Source organism: Cherax quadricarinatus, chromosome 22 (assembly GCF_038502225.1).
Source record: "Cherax quadricarinatus isolate ZL_2023a chromosome 22, ASM3850222v1, whole genome shotgun sequence".
In the NCBI taxonomy this organism is placed as follows: domain Eukaryota; kingdom Metazoa; phylum Arthropoda; class Malacostraca; order Decapoda; family Parastacidae; genus Cherax; species Cherax quadricarinatus.
In genome coordinates, this window is record NC_091313.1 from 19,471,892 (window position 1) to 19,493,746 (window position 21,855).

At 39.4% G+C, this 21,855-nt stretch overlaps 1 protein-coding gene across 1 annotated transcript in view; it reads left to right on the top strand.

Annotated features, from left to right (window-relative positions):
* Positions 1-21,855, top strand: part of LOC128689752 (scm-like with four MBT domains protein 2) — a 72,292-nt gene that overhangs the window by 14,976 nt on the left and 35,461 nt on the right. Inside the window, exons 2-5 of the mRNA XM_053778189.2 lie at positions 8,659-8,800; positions 10,107-10,180; positions 19,259-19,386; positions 19,910-20,183. Of these exons, the coding sequence (XP_053634164.1) occupies positions 8,677-8,800; positions 10,107-10,180; positions 19,259-19,386; positions 19,910-20,183 (600 nt within the window). The 5' untranslated portion in view covers positions 8,659-8,676. The remainder of the gene's footprint in view (positions 1-8,658; positions 8,801-10,106; positions 10,181-19,258; positions 19,387-19,909; positions 20,184-21,855) is intronic.

Here is a 21,855-nt window from a genome sequence, read left to right on the forward strand (position 1 = left end):
AAGAGTACTTGTCACATTGTTCCAATTATTATATATTTTTTTTTTATTATCACACCGGCCGATTCCCACCAAGGCAGGGTGGCCCGAAAAAGAAAAACTTTCACCATCATTCACTCCATCACTGTCTTGCCAGAAGGGTGCTTTACACTACAGTTTTTAAACTGCAACATTAACACCCCTCCTTCAGAGTGCAGGCACTGTACTTCCCATCTCCAGGACTCAAGTCCGGCCTGCCGGTTTCCCTGAATCCCTTCATAAATGTTACTTTGCTCACACTCCAACAGCACGTCAAGTATTAAAAACCATTTGTCTCCATTCACTCCTATCAAACACGCTCACACATGCCTGCTGGAAGTCCAAGCCCCTCGCACACAAAACCTCCTTTACCCCCTCCCTCCAACCCTTCCTAGGCCGACCCCTACCCCGCCTTCCTTCCACTACAGACTGATACACTCTTGAAGTCATTCTGTTTCGCTCCATTCTCTCTACATGTCCGAACCACCTCAACAACCCTTCCTCAGCCCTCTGGACAACAGTTTTGGTAATCCCGCACCTCCTCCTAACTTCCAAACTACGAATTCTCTGCATTATATTCACACCACACATTGCCCTCAGGCATGACATCTCCACTGCCTCCAGCCTTCTCCTCGCTGCAACATTCATCACCCACGCTTCACACCCATATAAGAGCGTTGGTAAAACTATACTCTCATACATTCCCCTCTTTGCCTCCAAGGACAAAGTTCTTTGTCTCCACAGACTCCTAAGTGCACCACTCACTCTTTTTCCCTCATCAATTCTATGATTCACCTCATCTTTCATAGACCCATCCGCTGACACGTCCACTCCCAAATATCTGAATACGTTCACCTCCTCCATACTCTCTCCCTCCAATCTGATATTCAATCTTTCATCACCTAATCTTTTTGTTATCCTCATAACCTTACTCTTTCCTGTATTCACCTTTAATTTTCTTCTTTTGCACACCCTACCAAATTCATCCACCAATCTCTGCAACTTCTCTTCAGAATCTCCCAAGAGCACAGTGTCATCAGCAAAGAGCAGCTGTGACAACTCCCACTTTGTGTGTGATTCTTTATCTTTTAACTCCACGCCTCTTGCCAAGACCCTCGCATTTACTTCTCTTACAACCCCATCTATAAATATATTAAACAACCACGGTGACATCACACATCCTTGTCTAAGGCCTACTTTTACTGGGAAAAAATTTCCCTCTTTCCTACATACTCTAACTTGAGCCTCACTATCCTCGTAAAAACTCTTCACTGCTTTCAGTAACCTACCTCCTACACCATACACTTGCAACATCTGCCACATTGCCCCCCTATCCACCCTGTCATACGCCTTTTCCAAATCCATAAATGCCACAAAGACCTCTTTAGCCTTATCTAAATACTGTTCACTTATATGTTTCACTGTAAACACCTGGTCCACACACCCCCTACCTTTCCTAAAGCCTCCTTGTTCATCTGCTATCCTATTCTCCGTCTTACTCTTAATTCTTTCAATTATAACTCTACCATACACTTTACCAGGTACACTCAACAGACTTATCCCCCTATAATTTTTGCAATCTCTTTTATCCCCTTTGCCTTTATACAAAGGAACTATGCATGCTCTCTGCCAATCCCTAGGTACCTTACCCTCTTCCATACATTTATTAAATAATTGCACCAACCACTCCAAAACTATATCCCCACCTGCTTTTAACATTTCTATCTTTATCCCATCAATCCCGGCTGCCTTACCCCCTTTCATTTTACCTACTGCCTCACGAACTTCCCCCACACTCACAACTGGCTCTTCCTCACTCCTACAAGATGTTATTCCTCCTTGCCCTATACACGAAATCACAGCTTCCCTATCTTCATCAACATTTAACAATTCCTCAAAATATTCCTTCCATCTTCCCAATACCTCTAACTCTCCATTTAATAACTCTCCTCTCCTATTTTTAACTGACAAATCCATTTGTTCTCTAGGCTTTCTTAACTTGTTAATCTCACTCCAAAACTTTTTCTTATTTTCAACAAAATTTGTTGATAACATCTCACCCACTCTCTCATTTGCTCTCTTTTTACATTGCTTCACCACTCTCTTAACTTCTCTCTTTTTCTCCATATACTCTTCCCTCCTTGCATCACTTCTACTTTGTAAAAACTTCTCATATGCTAACTTTTTCTCCCTTACTACTCTCTTTACATCATCATTCCACCAATCGCTCCTCTTCCCTCCTGCACCCACTTTCCTGTAACCACAAACTTCTGCTGAACACTCTAACACTACATTTTTAAACCTACCCCATACCTCTTCGACCCCATTGCCTATGCTCTCATTAGCCCATCTATCCTCCAATAGCTGTTTATATCTTACCCTAACTGCCTCCTCTTTTAGTTTATAAACCTTCACCTCTCTCTTCCCTGATGCTTCTATTCTCCTTGTATCCCATCTACCTTTTACTCTCAGTGTAGCTACAACTAGAAAGTGATCTGATATATCTGTGGCCCCTCTATAAACATGTACATCCTGAAGTCTACTCAACAGTCTTTTATCTACCAATACATAATCCAACAAACTACTGTCATTTCGCCCTACATCATATCGTGTATACTTATTTATCCTCTTTTTCTTAAAATATGTATTACCTATAACTAAACCCCTTTCTATACAAAGTTCAATCAAAGGGCTCCCATTATCATTTACACCTGGCACCCCAAACTTACCTACCACACCCTCTCTAAAAGTTTCTCCTACTTTAGCATTCAAGTCCCCTACCACAATTACTCTCTCACTTGGTTCAAAGGCTCCTATACATTCACTTAACATCTCCCAAAATCTCTCTCTCTCCTCTGCATTCCTCTCTTCTCCAGGTGCATACACGCTTATTATGACCCACTTCTCGCATCCAACCTTTACTTTAATCCACATAATTCTTGAATTTACACATTCATATTCTCTTTTCTCCTTCCATAACTGATCATTTAACATTACTGCTACCCCTTCCTTTGCTCTAACTCTCTCAGATACTCCAGATTTAATCCCATTTATTTCCCCCCACTGAAACTCTCCTACCCCCTTCAGCTTTGTTTCGCTTAGGGCCAGGACATCCAACTTCTTTTCATTCATAACATCAGCAATCATCTGTTTCTTGTCATCCGCACTACATCCACGCACATTTAAGCAACCCAGTTTTATAAAGTTTTTCTTCTTCTCTTTTTTAGTAATTGTATACAGGAGAAGGGGTTACTAGCCCATTGCTCCCGGCATTTTAGTCGCCTCATACGACACGCATGGCTTACGGAGGAAAGATTCTTTTCCACTTCCCCATGGACAATAGAAGAAATAAAAAAGAACAAGAGCTATTTAGAAAAAGGAGAAAAACCTAGATGTATGTATATATATATATGCATGTGCGTGTCTGTGAAGTGTGACCAAAGTGTAAGTAGGAGTAGCAAGATATCCCTGTTATCTTAGCGTGTTTATGAGACAGAAAAAGAAACCAGCAATTAATTTGTATAAAGTTAAAATCTCCCATTAACACAACATTTTCATATCTAGACGCCTTATGAATTTCATCCCATGGCAGCTTACTACACTCCATATCAAGGTTCAGGGGCCTATAAATAACACCCAAAATTAATTTTTCGCAACCCTCGAGAAACTGTAGCCAAACAGATTCTGTGTCCAATGTTTCTAATCTTATATCTTGTCTAACACAACAATTTAAATTATCCCTGACATACATCACCACTCCACCTCCCTTCCTGTTGACCCTATCAGTGTGGAATAGTTTATAACCCCGTATGTTGCATTCAGAAGGCATTTCTCTATCTTTCAAGTTGAACCAGGTCTCTGTTATAGCAATGATATCTGTATTATCTGCACTTAAGAACATAAGAACATAAGAAAGGAGGAACACTGCAGGAGGCCTGCTGGCCCATACTAGGCAGGTCCTTTACAATTCATCCCACTAACAAAACATTTACCCAACCCAATTTTCAATGCTACCCAAGAAATAAGCTCTGATGTGAAAGTCCCACTCAAATCCAACCCTTCCCACTCATGTACTTATCCAACCTAGATTTGAAACTACCCAAAGTCCTAGCCTCAATAACCCAACTAGGTAGACTGTTCCACTCATCAACTACCCTATTTCCAAACCAATACTTTCCTATGTCCTTTCTAAATCTAAACTTATCTAATTTAAATCCATTACTGCGGGTTCTCTCTTGGAGAGACATCCTCAAGACCTTATTAATATCCCCTTTATTAATACCTATCTTCCACTTATACACTTCGATCAGATCTCCCCTCATTCTTCGTCTAACAAGTGAATGTAACTTAAGAGTCTTCAATCTTTCTTCATAAGGAAGTAATCTTAGCTCATCTATCATTTTTTTAACCTACTATTTGTATAGTAAGCTTTATGGGAGCTAGTCACTCATTGCCCTCTACTATCTCTTTGTTGAACAGTTGCTTTGCCTTTGCTAGCAACTTTATTTTGAATATTGTCTTTTAAACATATCCCTGGGGTGTCCTGGTAATATGTGCTGTTTCCAACCCTAGTACTGCAGCCTGATTATTTCCCACAAACACCCATACCTCTATTATCTATCAGTTTAAAGTCGTAGACAAGTCATCAGTGACCCCCTCAATTGAATTGGCCAATGCAGCCACTCAAACCCGAGAGAGATAAACCCCATCCCTTGCATACATATCACATTTGCCATAGAATTTGTCCCAGTTATCAGTGAATGGGATTGCAAGTTCCTTGCAGTACCTGTCTAGCCAGCAATTTATACCAATTGCCCTAGACATCTATTCATTGCCCACTACCCTTCTAGGCAAGATGCTACATATGATTGGGATCCATCCCTTAGACCTGACTACTTCTATGGCTGACCTGTACTTATCCAGCAGCTCCTGTCTCCTGCCCTTCCCGATGTCATTTCCATTAGCACTAAGATAATGGGCTTATTCCCATTACCGGACATAATATTATCCAACCTGCTGACTATGTCACTAACACCAGCTCCTGGGAGGCGCACACACTGTCTGATCTTCCTATCTCTGTTACAAAAAGCATGGTCCATTTATCTTACCTGAGAGTCTCCCACAATCAGAATATTCTTACCTTGATTAGCAAGGGAATAAGTGGTACCTTTAACCTTTCTAACCACTGAAGTACACTCATCCTGGAGAACAGAGAATCAATTTCCTACCTTCACATCTTCTCTGTTAACCTTCCTTATCCTCCTTCTTCCTGAATTGTGAACCACTTGCCACTTAACCCTTTGAGGGTTTCGGCCATACTAGTACGGCTTACGACCCAGGGTTTTTGACGTACTAGTACACCTAAATTCTAGCGCCCTCAAATCTAGTGGGAGAAAGCTGGTAGGCCTACATATGAAAGAATGGGTCTATGTCGTCAGTGTGCACAGTATAAAAAAATTCCTGCAGCACACAGTGCATAATGAGAAAAAAAAACTTTGACCATTTTTTTGGAATAAACAGCGACTTGGCACTGTATTTTCGTATGGTATTTATTGTTGTATTCTAGTTTTCTTGGTCACATTTTATAGAATGGAAGACATATTACAGAAATTGAGATGATCTTGACTGGTTTTACAATGAAAAGTACCTTGAAATTGAGCTCAAAGTAGCAGAAATGTTTGATTTTTACCAAAGTTCAAAAGTAAACAAATCATGCCAAGCGTCCAATACACATCAACTGGTGAGTCTAATATTCTTTTGCAAGTGTGCAAGGGGCCTTGAGACGTGACTAATGAACAAAGGAAATATCATTTTAGTGCCAGGAATGTCTTTCTTGTTTATTCTGGACCCTATTCGGAAATTGGCATCTTTTGAAATTTGTGTGAAATTGGCAAAATTGCTAAATTCTGACCACTGTACTGGATAGTTGAAATTGGTAAATGGGTGGTTTCTTGCACTCATTCGATAGAAAAAATGGAGTTCTAGCGAAATATTCATGTTTTTTGTCGACTAGTGCAGTGGAATTGGCCGAAAATGGGGCTCAAAGTGGGCAAAATCACCGATGCGTAAAAATCGCCGAGACCGCTAACTTCCCGAGAGCATAATTCCGTAAGTTTTCCATCAAATTTCATAATTTTGGTGTCATTATGATCGGGAAAAGATTCTCTATCTTTTCATAAGAAAAAATTATTTTTTTTTTTTTTAAATTTGGCCGACCCTGAGAACGAGTCTCGGAGAGGGCCTGTCGACCCTCAAAGGGTTAAAGGAGCTGCCACTCTCCAACTCACTGTTAGTAACCTTTTCCTCCTTACCAGCTCCAACCATCTCACACTCACTCCCGAACCCATCTAGGTGAAGCTTCAGCCTCCTATTTTCCTCCTGAAGAAGTAGAACCTCCTTCTTCAACACTTTACCCTGAGATTCTAAAGCACTACAGCAAGCCATGGTGCTCGATAACACCCCACGCTAATTCCCAGACAGCTTAGGACAGGGCTGTATAGCCCTTGTGGCTTAGCGCTTTTTTTTTTTTTTTTTTTTTTTTTTTTTTAATAATAATCTAATCAAATTATATCTTTTTGATTATAATAATAATAATCAAATTATAAAAGTAATTTCTGCTTCTGCAACCTAGATTTTAAAACCTAACAATAGATAATAGTTTACATTTGCAATATGTTGTAAATGTATGGAGTAGGTGGTAGGTTATTAAAAGCAGTTAAGAGTTTTTACAAGGATAGTGAAGCTCAGGTTAGAGTATGTAGGACAGAGGGAGATTATTTCCTAGTAAAAGTAGGGCTTAGACAGGGATGTGTGATGTCACCATGGTTGCTCAGTATATTTATACATTGGGTTGTAAGAGGAGTGAATGCTCGTGGGATTAAGAAAAAAATCTAACTCAGAATAGGAGTTGTCACAGTTGCTTTTTGCTGGTGACACTGTGCTTTTGGGAGATTCTGAAGAGAAGTTGCAGAGGTTGGTAAATGAGTTTGGTAGGGTATGCAAAAGTAAATTAAAAGTGAACAAAGGAAAGAGCAAGTTGATGAGGATAACAGCAAATTTGTGCAATGAAAAATTGAATATCAGATTGGAGTGAGGGAGTATGGAAGAAGTGAATGTTTTCAGATATATTGGGAGTGGATTTGCCAGCAAATGGATCTATGAAAGAGGAGGTGAAAATAAAAGGGGGAAAAAAAAGGCAAGTGGTGCACTGAGGGGGTTAGAATACACTTAATTAACCTATCAATAGAGACTTTCTGCTACATCTTCCTCATTTTCATTACTGCTTTCTCCTCCACTGGCTTGCTGCTGTGGATTTACAACCATCCACAATTTCTGAGTCAGTATAATGATGAAATTTGAAATTATGCTAGCCGAAATTAGTGCCGGATTACTGATGGAACTGAATAACTGATTGCCAGATTAGTGATGACCAATCTGTACTAACCTTCTTATATGGGTGCAAAGCATGGGTGGTGAATGCTGCAGTGAGGAGGAGGCTGGAGGCAGTTGAGCTGCCATGTCTGAGGGCAATGTGTGATGTGAATATAATCCAGAGACTGTAGCTTGGAGATTAGAAGGTGGTTCGGGGTTTTTAAAGGTATTATCCAGAGGGCTGAGGAGATGGTTTGGACATTTAGAGAGGATATAACAAAACTGAATGACTTAGAGGGCATATAAAACTGTAATGGAAGGAAGGTGGGGTAGGGTTTGTCTTAGGAAAGGTTGGAGGAGAGGGTAAAGGAGGTTTTGTGTGCAAGGGGCTTGGACTTCCAGCAAGTGTGCTTGAGCATGTTAGATAGGAGTGAGTGAATACAAATGTTTTTTATGACTTGATGTGCTGTTGGAGTATAAGCAAAGTAACATTTATGAAGAGATTCAGGGAAACCGGTTAGCAGGACTCAAATCCTGGAGGTGGGAAATATGTTGCCTTCACTCTGAAGGAGGGGTGTTGATATGTTAAAGTTTTTTTTAACTGTAGTGTAGGTGTGCCTCTGGCAAGACAATGATGGATTGAATGATGATAATGAAAGTTGTTTTTTTTTTTTGGGGTCACCCTTCCTTGGTGGGAAACAACTGATGTGTTAATAAAAAGAATATGAAACATGTAATAGTAGTCTGTGACGGGGTGGAGTTATAATGGAATACACAATTTTCCATGAATTGGGTTGAGTCTCAGCTGCTGAGTTTATTCCCACAAATATAAGCCCTATATTTGAGAAAAATGGGTTTCAGCCTTTTCTCACTAGCATCTAATTTTTTGACTGTGTTCACAGAAAAAATAAGCCAGATGTTAAAAATATTTTATGAAAAGCCATGTTTACACATTTGAATTGATGTACCGATAGCTTAAATTGTGATGGTTCTAAATACAGTGTTATAATATTTATGAGAAAAACTAAACCAGTAGTGGTCATAAAGCACCTTGGAAAAGGGAGGCAGTCAGGTTTGATTCAAGGCTATGGAGGGTATCTCCAATTCCATGGATCAAAAGCCCTTTACCTTAAAGGGTATAATTGTTCTTAAGCAGTAGTAATTTTATGTATAGTACTAATATAACTGAAATGCATTATTACAAGCCACAGTAATGTTTTTAAAGTCAGTTTCAGAGTCTTGAAACAGTTATTTTGCATCTGCTTTATACAGGCAAAGATAACATCAGATATGGAAGATGAAGAGGTGTACTCATCCCCACCAGTGGAACTTGAAACTGAAGTATCGACTGTCCAGGAAGTTGAATCTACAGAAAACTTCATAACACAAGATTTAGTTGTTCATTCTGCTCCAGGTTAGAGGATTTATTAACTTATCTGGAGTTACAACAAAGATCATTGACTACCTAAATGTACTTGTAAGCCACCATCTCTAGTAGCCTTAAGATTCCCAACCACAAATACTCTTACTTGGTTGAAAACTCCCCATGCACACACTCATTAATATAGTGTAATATTTCATTTTGTTTTTTTTGGCAAGAATTAATGGGTGAATAGCCTGTGCAGTATCCTTGTTCAGTATACAACAGTAGCTGAGACTCTTTGTTAGCTGTATGCATATACTTTATAGTAATTAGTGACACCTACTTGTATGATCTCTTGAAATCTTGTATGTATTACAGTATTGTAGTCACTTGTTCTGAACCTGACCTGGGTACTGGAGCCTGGTTTCAGGAACCTCTTACTATCTGAAGTATATGGGATGAACAGATAACCAGCTTCTAAGAAATATACAAACAATGTTTGTATTTATTACATAAGATTGAGTTCAACAAATAATACAGGAATCTCAGTTAAATGAAGATATTATATTCCAAGAAAAAACAAGAATGTTACAAAGATGGGTTAACAGCTTGGTTTATACCATATATATGTTACAAAGATGGGTTAACAGCTTGGTTTATGCCATATATATGTTACAAAGATGGGTTAACAGCTTGGTTTATACCATATATAAAACCTCATAATTATATAGACCACTTGATAACAACACTTGGAGCTATTAGTGCAACATTCTGTCCTGAACACAATCCACTAATTATTTAACACTCATGTTCCCAGTCACTACTGCATGCACATGACTGTATTAAGAATTCATGCCAGTTACTAGTGGATGTAAAAAACTGAACTAAGTGTTGTTGCCAAATCATCTTAGTTGGCTTATCATCCATAATGAACCTTATTAACAGTGGTAATTTGGGGAATTGAGACACTTATGCAACACATGGGAATCTTTATTGAAGAAACGTTTCGCCACACAGTGGCTTCATCAGTCCAATACAAAGTAGAAATGGGTAAGGAGAGTAGAAGTATGAGGTAATCATACTTCTACTCTCCTTACCCATTTCTACTTTGTATTGGACTGATGAAGCCACTGTGTGGCGAAACGTTTCTTCAATAAAGATTCCCATGTGTTGCATAAGTGTCTCAATTCTTCAACTTGTCGGTTTTCAAAACCATTTATCACACAGTGGTAATTTGACAAAATATCATCACTGATACAAGAGAGGCAGCTGTGGTCAGGATGTGGTGAGATTTTTTTTTACTTGGAATACAACCTAATAAATTAATTAGATGTTATTTTAAGTATGAATTTTTCAGAAGATGAATTTGTATGGGAAGAATACTTAGAGGAGACACAAACTGAGGCAGTTCCTCCCACAGCATTTCAGCATGTAAGTATCATTGAAATTCTATAGTTTTTAATACAGTAATGCTTCAGATCACATATACAGTACTTCATACATGTTGATAAAATTTAAAATTAAATCTGTTACTGCTTAATTATTTATTCTCTTTCTGAACTATGTATATTTTCTCTACTTAAACTTCAAATTGATAAAAACAAAATTTGTGGTCAGGATCTTGACAGTACATCATCTAAATTTTATTATGTCAACACTGCCACACCAAATGACATACAGTATTTTGATTAGATACAGTTTTAGAGAATATGATACTGTTTTTAGCTTTTCTTGTTTTATAACTTCTTGGTAATACTTTTGTGACAGATTCTATTTTTCTTTTTTTATTTTTATGATGGACCATTATTTTTGGACTTTTGTGATAGATCCTAATTATTTGTACTTTTGAGGGTAGATCATTTTTTATCAGTTTTGGCAACACATTTTTGTTTAATTTGTACAATATTACTACATAAGGATAATATCTCAACCACATATGACTTAATATAATACATATAATATACATATTTTATAATACATATTTTATAATACATATAAAAGTGTTGGTACTACTATACTTTCATACATTCCCTTCTTTGCCTCCATAGATAACGTTTTTTGACTCCACATATACATCAACGCACCACTCACCTTTTTTTCTTCATCAGTTCTATGATTAACCTCATCCTTCATAAATCCATCCACCGACACGTCAACTCACAAGTATCTGAAAACATTCACTTCCTCCATACTCCTCCTCCCCAATTTGATATCCAATTTTTCTTTATCTAAATCATTTGATACCCTCATCACCTTACTCTTTTCTGTGTTCACTTTCAACTTTCTACCTTTACACACACTCCCAAACTCATCCACTAACCTTTGCAATTTTTCTTTAGAATCTCCCATAAGCACAGTATCATCAGCAAAAAGTAACTGTGTCAATTCCCATTTTGTATTTGATGGGAATTGACAGTTACTTTTTGCAGATGATACCGTGCTTACGGGAGATTCTAAAGAAAAATTGTAAAGGTTAGTGGATGAGTTTGGGAATGTGTGTAAAGGTAGAAAGTTGAAAGTGAACACAGAAAAGAGTAAGGTGATGAGGGTATCAAATGATTTAGATAAAGGAAAATTGGATATCAAATTGGGGAGGAGGAGTATGGAAGAAGTGAATGTTTTCAGATACTTGGGAGTTGACGTGTCGGCGGGTGGATTTATGAAGGATGAGGTTAATCATAGAATTGATGAAGGAAAAAAGGTGAGTGGTGCGTTGAAGTATATGTGGAGTCAAAAAAACATTATCTTTGGAGGCAAAGAAGGGAATGTATGAAAGTATAGTAGTACCAACACTCTTATATGGGTGTGAAGCTTGGGTTGTGAATGCAGCAGCGAGGAGGCGATTGGAGGCAGTGATGTCCTGTCTAAGGGCAATGTGTGGTGTAAATATTATGCAGAAAATTCAGAGTGTGGAAATTAGGAGAAGGTGTGGAGTTAATAAAAGTATTAGTCAGAGGGCTGAAGAGGGGTTGTTGAGGTGGTTTGGTCATTTAGAGAGAATGGATCAAAGTAGAATGACATGGAGAGCATTTAAATCTGTAGGAGAAGGAATGCAGGGTAGGGGTCATCCTTGAAAAGGTTGGAAGGAAGGGGTAAGGGAGGTTTTGTGGGTGAGGGGCTTGGACTTCCAGCAGGCGTGCATGAGCATGTTTGATAGGAGTGAATGGAGACGAATGGTATTTGGGACCTGACGATCTGTTGGAGTGTGAGCAGGGTAATATTTAGTGAAGGGATTCAGGGAAACCGGTTATTTTTATATAGCCGGACTTGAGTCCTGGAAATGGGAAGTACAATGCCTGCACTCTAAAGGAGGGGTTTTGGGATATTAGCAGTTTGGAGGGATATGTTGTGTATGCCTAGTATGGGCCAACAGGCCTCCTGCAGTGTTCCTCCTTTCTTATGTTCTTATGTATCTTTATACGTATATGCTTCTAAACTGTTGTGTTCTGAGCACCTCTGCACAAACAGTGGTTATGTGTGAGTGAGGTGAAAGTGTTGAATGATGATGAAAGTATTTTCTTTTTGGGGATTTTCTTTCTTTTTGGGTCACCCTGCCTCGGTGGGAGACGGCCAACTTGTTGAAAAAAAAAATATGTATATATGAAAAACATATGGTATTATATTATATTTGCTTAATCTTTTTTTTTTTACCATACTTTTAAAATGGAATGTTTGTACAGTGGTCCCTCAATTATCGTCCTTAATCTGTTCCTGGAAGTGGGATTATTATCGAAATGGATGATTTTCGAGTCAATTTTCCCCATAAGAAATAATTAAATCCAATTAATTCGTTCCAGACACCCAGAAGTATCAAGAAAAAAATTTTTTATTTACCTAAAAGATAGATTTACATGCACAAAAGAATGGACATTCAATTTGACAGTTACCTTTATTGAAGGCTGTTGTTGATGAATGGAAGACAGGGAGGAGGAGAGAGGGAAGATAGATTATTTGGAAGGGGAATCCCCCTCCATAAGGACTCTAGGGTACTAATAAAATGTATAAATGAACATTGGTAATAGGGGTAGTTGATGAGTGGAACGGTCTTCCTAGTAGGGTGATCGAAGCTAAAACATTGGGAAGTTTCAAATTTAGGTTGGATAAATACATGAGTGAGAGGGGTTGGATTTGAGTTGGATTTGCACCTGAGCTTATTGCTTGGGTAGCATTTGTTCTGTTAGTGGGTTGGATTTGTGAAGGACCTGCCTAGTATGGGCCAACAGGCTTATTGCAGTGTTCCTCCTTTCTTATGTTCTAAAAGCTATGGCTTGGGTAGTTTCAAATTTAGGTTGGATAAATATACGAGTGAAAGGGGTTGGATTTGAGTCGGACTTGTACCTGAGGTTATTGCTTGGGTAGCATTTGTTCTGTTAGTGGGTTGGATTTGTGAAGGACCGGACTAGTATGAGCCAGCAGGCCTGTTGCAGTGTTCCTACTTTCTTAAGTTCTTATGTTCTTATTTAGCATCACACTTACCAGTAGGGTGATCGAGACTAGGACCTTGGGTAGCTTTAAGAAGAGATTGGACAAATATATGAGTGGGAGGAGCTGAGTTTGATTTGTGTCATTGGGTACGGGAGTAAATTCTTGGATAGCTTTGGGTAGAGGTCATTTTGATAAGGACCTGCCTTGTATGGGCCAGTAGACCTGCAGTGTTCTTCCATTGTGATGTTCTTAGTGGGAAGGATTGTAAAGGACCTGCCCTGTATGGGCCAGTAGACCTACAGTGTTCTTCCATTGTGATGTTCACTGCAGTAGGCCAACAGGCCTACTGCAGTGTTCCTCCTTTCTTATGTTCTTATTGAAGACTTGTTTGTGTGAGGAAGGGATGGCAAGTTTATTGTTGGAGAATATGACACTAATATCAACTCTGCGGCTTATTTATCTATCATTTTATTTTTTATTATCACACTGGCCGATTCCCACCAAGGCAGGGTGGCCCGAAAAAGAAAAACTTTCACCATCATTCACTCCATCACTGTCTTGCCAGAAGGGTGCTTTACACTACAGTTTTTAAACTGCAACATTAACACCCCTCCTTCAGAGTGCAGGCACTGTACTTCCCATCTCCAGGACTCAAGTCCGGCCTGCCGGTTTCCCTGAATCCCTTCATAAATGTTACTTTGCTCACACTCCAACAGCACGTCAAGTATTAAAAACCATTTGTCTCCATTCACTCCTATCAAACACGCTCACGCATGCCTGCTGGAAGTCCAAGCCCCTCGCACACAAAACCTCCTTTATCCCCTCCCTCCAACCTTTCCTAGGCCGACCCCTACCCCGCCTTCCTTCCACTACAGACTGATACACTCTTGAAGTCATTCTGTTTCGCTCCATTCTCTCTACATGTCTGAACCACCTCAACAACCCTTCCTCAGCCCTCTGGACAACAGTTTTGGTAATCCCGCACCTCCTCCTAACTTCCAAACTACGAATTCTCTGCATTATATTCACACCACACATTGCCCTCAGACATGACATCTCCACTGCCTCCAGCCTTCTCCTCGCTGCAACATTCATCACCCATGCTTCACACCCATATAAGAGCGTTGGTAAAACTATACTCTCATACATTCCCCTCTTTGCCTCCAAGGACAAAGTTCTTTGTCTCCACAGACTCCTAAGTGCACCACTCACTCTTTTTCCCTCATCAATTCTATGATTCACCTCATCTTTCATAGACCCATCTGCTGACACGTCCACTCCCAAATATCTGAATACGTTCACCTCCTCCATACTCTCTCCCTCCAATCTGATATTCAATCTTTCATCACCTAATCTTTTTGTTATCCTCATAACCTTACTCTTTCCTGTATTCACCTTTAATTTTCTTCTTTTGCACACCCTACCAAATTCATCCACCAATCTCTGCAACTTCTCTTCAGAATCTCCCAAGAGCACAGTGTCATCAGCAAAGAGCAGCTGTGACAACTCCCACTTTGTGTGTGATTCTTTATCTTTTAACTCCACGCCTCTTGCCAAGACCCTCGCATTTACTTCTCTTACAACCCCATCTATAAATATATTAAACAACCACGGTGACATCACACATCCTTGTCTAAGGCCTACTTTTACTGGGAAAAAATTTCCCTCTTTCCTACATACTCAAACTTGAGCCTCACTATCCTCGTAAAAACTCTTCACTGCTTTCAGTAACCTACCTCCTACACCATACACTTGCAACATCTGCCACATTGCCCCCCTATCCACCCTGTCATACGCCTTTTCCAAATCCATAAATGCCACAAAGACCTCTTTAGCCTTATCTAAATACTGTTCACTTATATGTTTCACTGTAAACACCTGGTCCACACACCCCCTACCTTTCCTAAAGCCTCCTTGTTCATCTGCTATCCTATTTTCCGTCTTACTCTTAATTCTTTCAATAATAACTCTACCATACACTTTACCAGGTATACTCAACAGACTTATCCCCCTATAATTTTTGCACTCTCTTTTATCCCCTTTGCCTTTATACAAAGGAACTATGCATGCTCTCTGCCAATCCCTAGGTACCTTACCCTCTTCCATACATTTATTAAATAATTGCACCAACCACTCCAAAACTATATCCCCACCTGCTTTTAACATTTCTATCTTTATCCCATCAATCCCAGCTGCCTTACCGCCTTTCATTTTACCTACTGCCTCACGAACTTCCCCCACACCCACAGCTGGCTCTTCCTCACTCCTACAAGATGTTATTCCTCCTTGCCCTATACACGAAATCACAGCTTCCCTATCTTCATCAACATTTAACAATTCCTCAAAATATTCCCTCCATCTTCCCAATACCTCTAACTCTCCATTTAATAACTCTCCTCTCCTATTTTTAACTGACAAATCCATTTGTTCTCTAGGCTTTCTTAACTTGTTAATCTCACTCCAAAACTTTTTCTTATTTTCAACAAAATTTGTTGATAACATCTCACCCACTCTCTCATTCAACTAATATGACATAATAAACAATATTAATAACATAGAAACATGGAATATACTCTAGAATGAATACAATAAGTCATTACATATGTCACGAGAGGTGTTGTGTTGTGTTGTTGTTGGGTATATAAGGGCCACTGAGAGTAAGCCGTCCATAATGATGGTGAAGCAGCAGCTGAGGCGGTGGTGTTTTCTGTAAGTAAGTAAGTAAGTAAGTAAGTAAATTTATTCAGGTATACACAATACAGTTACATAGAATTATCATACATAGCAGCATATGTGTAGAGAACCTAGGATAACCCAAAAAAGTCAGACAGAGTGACTTATTTCCATTGGGGTCCTTTTACCTTATTATTATAATATAAAGGTTATAATATTTTCTTATTATTCTATAATGAAGATAACATCTTATTATCATACTAAAAAGACTATCTACTACACGAGGGTCATTAAGACTATCTACAATACGAGGGTCATTAAGACTATCTACTACCCGAGGGTCATTACGACTATCTACAATACGAGGGTCATTACTAGGGATAAGGTAAAATTTACACGTATTTTAGCTAAAAAATAGAAAATCATTCCCCTCCCTTTCTGTTGCTTCATTCATCAGACACTTTTTGGCAGTCTTCTTGAACTGGTTCAAGCTATGACTGGCCTTGACATTTGTGGGTAGTCTGTTCCATTCCTTTATTGCTGTACAATAAAAGGTGTTTGAAGCCTGGCCACTGACTGTGGGTACTACAAAGTTGTGCTCTCTCCCCCTAGTACTATGATTGCTTTGGTTCCCAACCTTGACAAAATTGACAGCAAGATATTCTGGACACTGTTCGTGAGCAATTTTATAAACATGATTTAGCTTTAGTTGTTTTACTCTGTCTTCAACATTCAGCATATCCAACTGCTGTAATTCATCCTGGCCTACATGTTCTCTTGGTCCCAGCCCCAGGATGAATCTTACGATTTTGTTCTGGGTGATTTGCAGTCTATCTTTCAGTTTTTTTGTCAAGGCAGAGTACCAAGAAGAGCAAGCGTAATCCATATGGCATTATATAAGGGCTAGACATAGGGTCCTGCGAGCCTCAGTAGGTAGACACTGTGCTTGTCTATACAGGAACTTCAGCCTGGCATTCGCTTTCTTTACTACACTGTTCCCTATCAATTCTCCTGACATGCATGGGTCAAAGGGGATTCCCAGATATTTAACTGGAGTTTACCTGGAGAGAGTTTCGGGGGTCAACGCCCCCGCGGCCCGGTCTGTGACCAGGCCTCCTGGTGGATCAGCCCCTGATCAACCAGGCTGTTGCTGCTGGCTGCACGCAAACCAATGTACGAGCCACAGCCCGGCTGATCAGGAACTGACTTTAGGTGCTTGTCCAGTGCCAGCTTGAAGACTGCCAGGGGTCTGTTGGTAATCCCCCTTATGTGTGCTGGGAGGCAGTTGAACAGTCTCGGGCCCCTGACACTTATTGTATGGTCTCTTAACGTGCTAGTGACACCCCTGCTTTTCATTGGGGGGATGGTGCATCGTCTGCCAAGTCTTTTGCTTTCGTAGTGAGTGATTTTCGTGTGCAAGTTCGGTACTAGTCCATCTAGGATTTTCCAGGTGTATATAATCATGTATCTCTCCCTCCTGCGTTCCAGGGAATACAGGTTTAGAAACCTCAAGCGCTCCCAGTAATTGAGGTGTTTTATCTCCGTTATGCGCGCCGTGAAAGTTCTCTGTACATTTTCTAGGTCGGCAATTTCACCTGCCTTGAAAGGTGTTGTTAGAGTGCAGCAATATTCCAGCCTAGATAGAACAAGTGACCTGAAGAGTGTCATCATGGGCTTGGCCTCCCTAGTTTTGAAGGTTCTCATTATCCATCCTGTCATTTTTCTAGCAGATGCGATTGATACAATGTTATGGTCCTTGAAGGTGAGATCCTCCGACATGATCACTCCCAGGTCTTTGACGTTGGTGTTTCGCTCTATTTTGTGCCAGAATTTGTTTTGTACTCTGATGAAGATTTAATTTCCTCATGTTTACCATATCTGAGTAATTGAAATTTCTCATCGTTGAACTTCATATTGTTTTCCGCAGCCCACTGAAAGATTTGGTTGATGTCCGCCTGGAGCCTTGCAGTGTCTGCAATGGAAGACACTGTCATGCAGATTCGGGTGTCATCTGCAAAGGAAAACACGGTGCTGTGGCTGACATCCTTGTCTATGTCGGATATGAGGATGAGGAACAAGATGAAACCAAAGTGATGGACTCCCCATTACACTGAACATTAAAATTATTTACCCTTCTCAGTTTATGTTTCGTTCCAAAGAGAATGGCTTCAGTTTTCCCTAGGTGTAATGATAGTTTGTTGTCTACTAACCATTTGCTGCAGGACTCCAGTTCCAGTGTTAAAACATTAGCAATATCTTGTGGGTCTTTACCTGTCACTAACAGAGCACTGTCATCTGCATACAGTAGGAGTTTGCACTTGACACTGATAGGCATATCATTGACATAACATAAGAATAGTAAGGGACCCAGAATACTACCTTGGGGAACTCCACATGTTATCGGCAGGGGTTCTGATTCCGTTTTGTTGATTTTGACTATTTGTCTCCTGTTGCTAAGGTAGGACTTAAACCAGTCTACAGAACCTATACCGATAGCTTGAAGTTTCTTACATAATATATTGTGGTTGACAGTATCGAAGGCCTTTTGCAGGTCTAAGGTTACCATACCTATGAGGTTCCCTTTTGACATTTCAGTTCTCAGGTAATCCATCAGATTAATAAGGGAGGTATCGGTTGAGTAGGATCTTCTAAAGCCCGATTGATAGCTATGGAGAATGCTGTTGTCATTAAGGTACTTAACTACTTGAGAATACACCGCCCTCTCCAGAATTTTAGATATTATACTGAGTATACTAACAGGTCTATAGTTGCTTACATCAGACCTATTATTTTTCTTGAAGATAGGAGTAACTCTATATAACTATATAACTCCAACAACATTGGAGGAGTTGGTAGAATTGCTGAATCACTAAAGAAGGAACCCTCTACCACCATCACTATGACCTACCACTTACAACTGTTACCACCATCACTACTACCTTCTACCACCATCAACCACTATCACAACTGCTTCCACTCTACCACCACCACCTTTGTATTTTTCTACAAACTTTTTCATAAATTATATGTTTCTCATATTCTTTACCAAAGGGCTGGCACTAGAAGCTTTCTTTGGAACCATGGTAGCTTATTTAGCACTTGCAAGCACTAAAATCAATGGATTACGAAATATTTTGTAGGAGCATGTAAGGGGACCGTCGCTCACCGGTAAACAATGGCACACTGGCTGGGAAGGCAGGCCCAGGCGGCTCAGAGCATGAGTACACGTCCCGGACAAAGGACGATTAGCGAGTTAACGGACCATTTGCAAGCCAATGTTTAGATGAAATAACGGAACTATTTCCGAAATGGACGACTTTCAGGCCGGACGATTATTGAGGGACCACTGTATTATTAAGATAACATTTCTATCTGCATTATATATATGATAAAATGTTGATAAAATTTCAGGTGGAGAAGAGTTTAGAATCTGGAGTATTAGAGGATCATCTGGTAGAAGTGGTTCACTCTGCACCTGAACAACAGGGAAATGAATATTGGTTGGCAAAAGTTGTTACCACATGTGGGCCACTGTTAAGGTAATATAGACACAAAGTATTGGACAACATATGGTACTCTTGGCCCATTAAAAAATTAAGTCATACTGTGTTTAATATATACTGTCATATCTGGGCACCTCTGCAGAAACAGTAATTATGTGTGAATGATGGTGAAAGTGTTTCTTTTTTGGATCACCCTGCCTTGTTGGAAGACGGCCGACATGTTAAAACAAAACCTGATATTCAGAAGCAAAAATTCCTCATAATTTCCATTCATTGATTTATTATTCTTGCTCTTCATCTAGACCCAGTATACATTTGAAGTGCAAGACATGTGTCTTTCTCTTCATTTTGTTAGTATTATATATCATTTGTAACAATTCTACATTTGTGTGTATATCTGCTTCCAGTTTCACATATGCATGTATAGGTCTTTGTTCAAATAGTATATTTTTCAGATGACTAGAAAACTCATGAACTAACAGATGAATAAGTTTAGGCTGAGCTTATATAGTAGTCTATACGTATGTAAAATATGTTCATTATTTTTTATTTCTTGCAGATTGCGATATATAACTCAGAGTTCAGTCACTGTAGAATGCTGGCATGAGATTGCAAATAGGAATCTCCACCCTGTAGGCTGGTGCAGTCATCATAACATGAATTTGTCTTTACCAACTGACCTTGCTTCAGTTTTGTTAAATGATGAAAGCATAAAAGAGGCCAAAGAGGCAGTAGAGCAAGCTCAAAAGGAAGGTACATCAGTACCAGAAGAGGCACTTGATGTTGAGGGCTATACTGCAGTGGACCGCATCAAGCAAGGAATGAAAGTGGAAGTATGAATCATCTCTTGGTTTTTCTCATATATTTTGTTTTAATGAAACAGACGTATCCCACTGAAGCAGGGTGACCTAAAAACATAAAAGTAAAGTTTCTCTTTTTAAATTTAGTAATGTATACGGGAGAAGGGGTTACTAGCCCCTTGCTCCTGACATTTTAGTTGCCTCTTATGACATGCATCCCTTATGGAATAAGAATTCTTTTCCACTTCCCCATGGAGGTAAGAGGAAATAAACAAGAACAAGAACTATTAAACTAGGTAGTAGGCTGGTAGACAGCAACCACCCAGGGAGGTACTACCATCCTGCCAAGTGAGTGTAAAACGAAAGCCTGTAAGTGTTTTACATGATGGTAGGATTGCTGGTGTCTATTTTTCTGTCTCATGAACATGCAAGGTTTCAGTTATGTCTTGCTACTTCTACTTACACTTAGGTCACACTACACATACATGTACAAGCATATATATACATACATACCCCTCTGGGTTTTCTTCTATTTTCTTTCTAGTTCTTGTTCTTGTTTATTTCCTCTTATCTCCATGGGGAAGTGGAACAGAATTCTTCCTCTGTAAGCCATGCGTGTCGTAAGAGGCGACTAAAATGCCGGGAGCAAGGGGCTAGTAACCCCTTCTCCTGTATATATTACTAAATGTAAAAGGAGAAACTTTCGTTTTTCCTTTTGGGCCACCCCGCCTCGGTGGGATATGGCTGGTGTGTTGAAAGAAAGAAAGAACTATTAAAAAATAGAAGAAAACCCAGGTGGGTAAGGATATACATACATGTGCATATATGTGTAGTATGACCTAAGTGTAAGTAGAAGTAGCAAGATGTACCTGTTATCCAGTGTGTTAATGAGACAGAAGAAAGACACCAGCAATCTTACCATCATGTAAACAATTACAGGTTTCCATTTCACACTCACTTGGCAGAATGGTAGTACATGTACCTCTCTGAGTGGTTGCTGTCTACCAACCTACTACCTAAATGAATATAATACAGTAATACAATTTAATGATTGTTGAACAGAAACCTGTAATTGTTTTACATGATGGTAGGATTGCTGGTGTCTTTTTCCTGTCTCTTAGACACAAGATAGCAGGTATATCTTGCTACTTCTACATACACTTTGGTTACACTACATATGCATGTACATGCATACATAGCCTCTCCTCACTTAGCGATGTACTCATTTACCGATGACTCGAACTTATGACGGGCTCTCTGACCAGTATACTGTACATACATACCTAAATAATGTACATTAGAGCCGATTTCCTCTATTCTGTTTATTACAATATACAGTATACTACTGTTTAAACATTTAAAAATATATCAGAAATGTTATAACTGGTGGAAAGCTGATATTAAAACATTGTCAAAGATGGTTGACACAAACCCACTACCATTATAGTATGCTCCTCACTTAACGATGAATTCATTTATTGAAGTGGTCTTAGGAACGAAACTCTATCATTAAGTGAGGAGAGGCTGTATAAATATATTTTTCAACACATGTTTTTTTTCTGTTTTCTTAATAGTTCTTGTTCTTTATTTCTCCTGATCACCATGGGAAAGTGGAATAGAATTCTTCCCCTGTAAACCATGTATGTCGTAAGAGGTGACTAAAATGCAGAGAGCAAGGTGCTAATAACCCCTTCTCCTGTGTGAA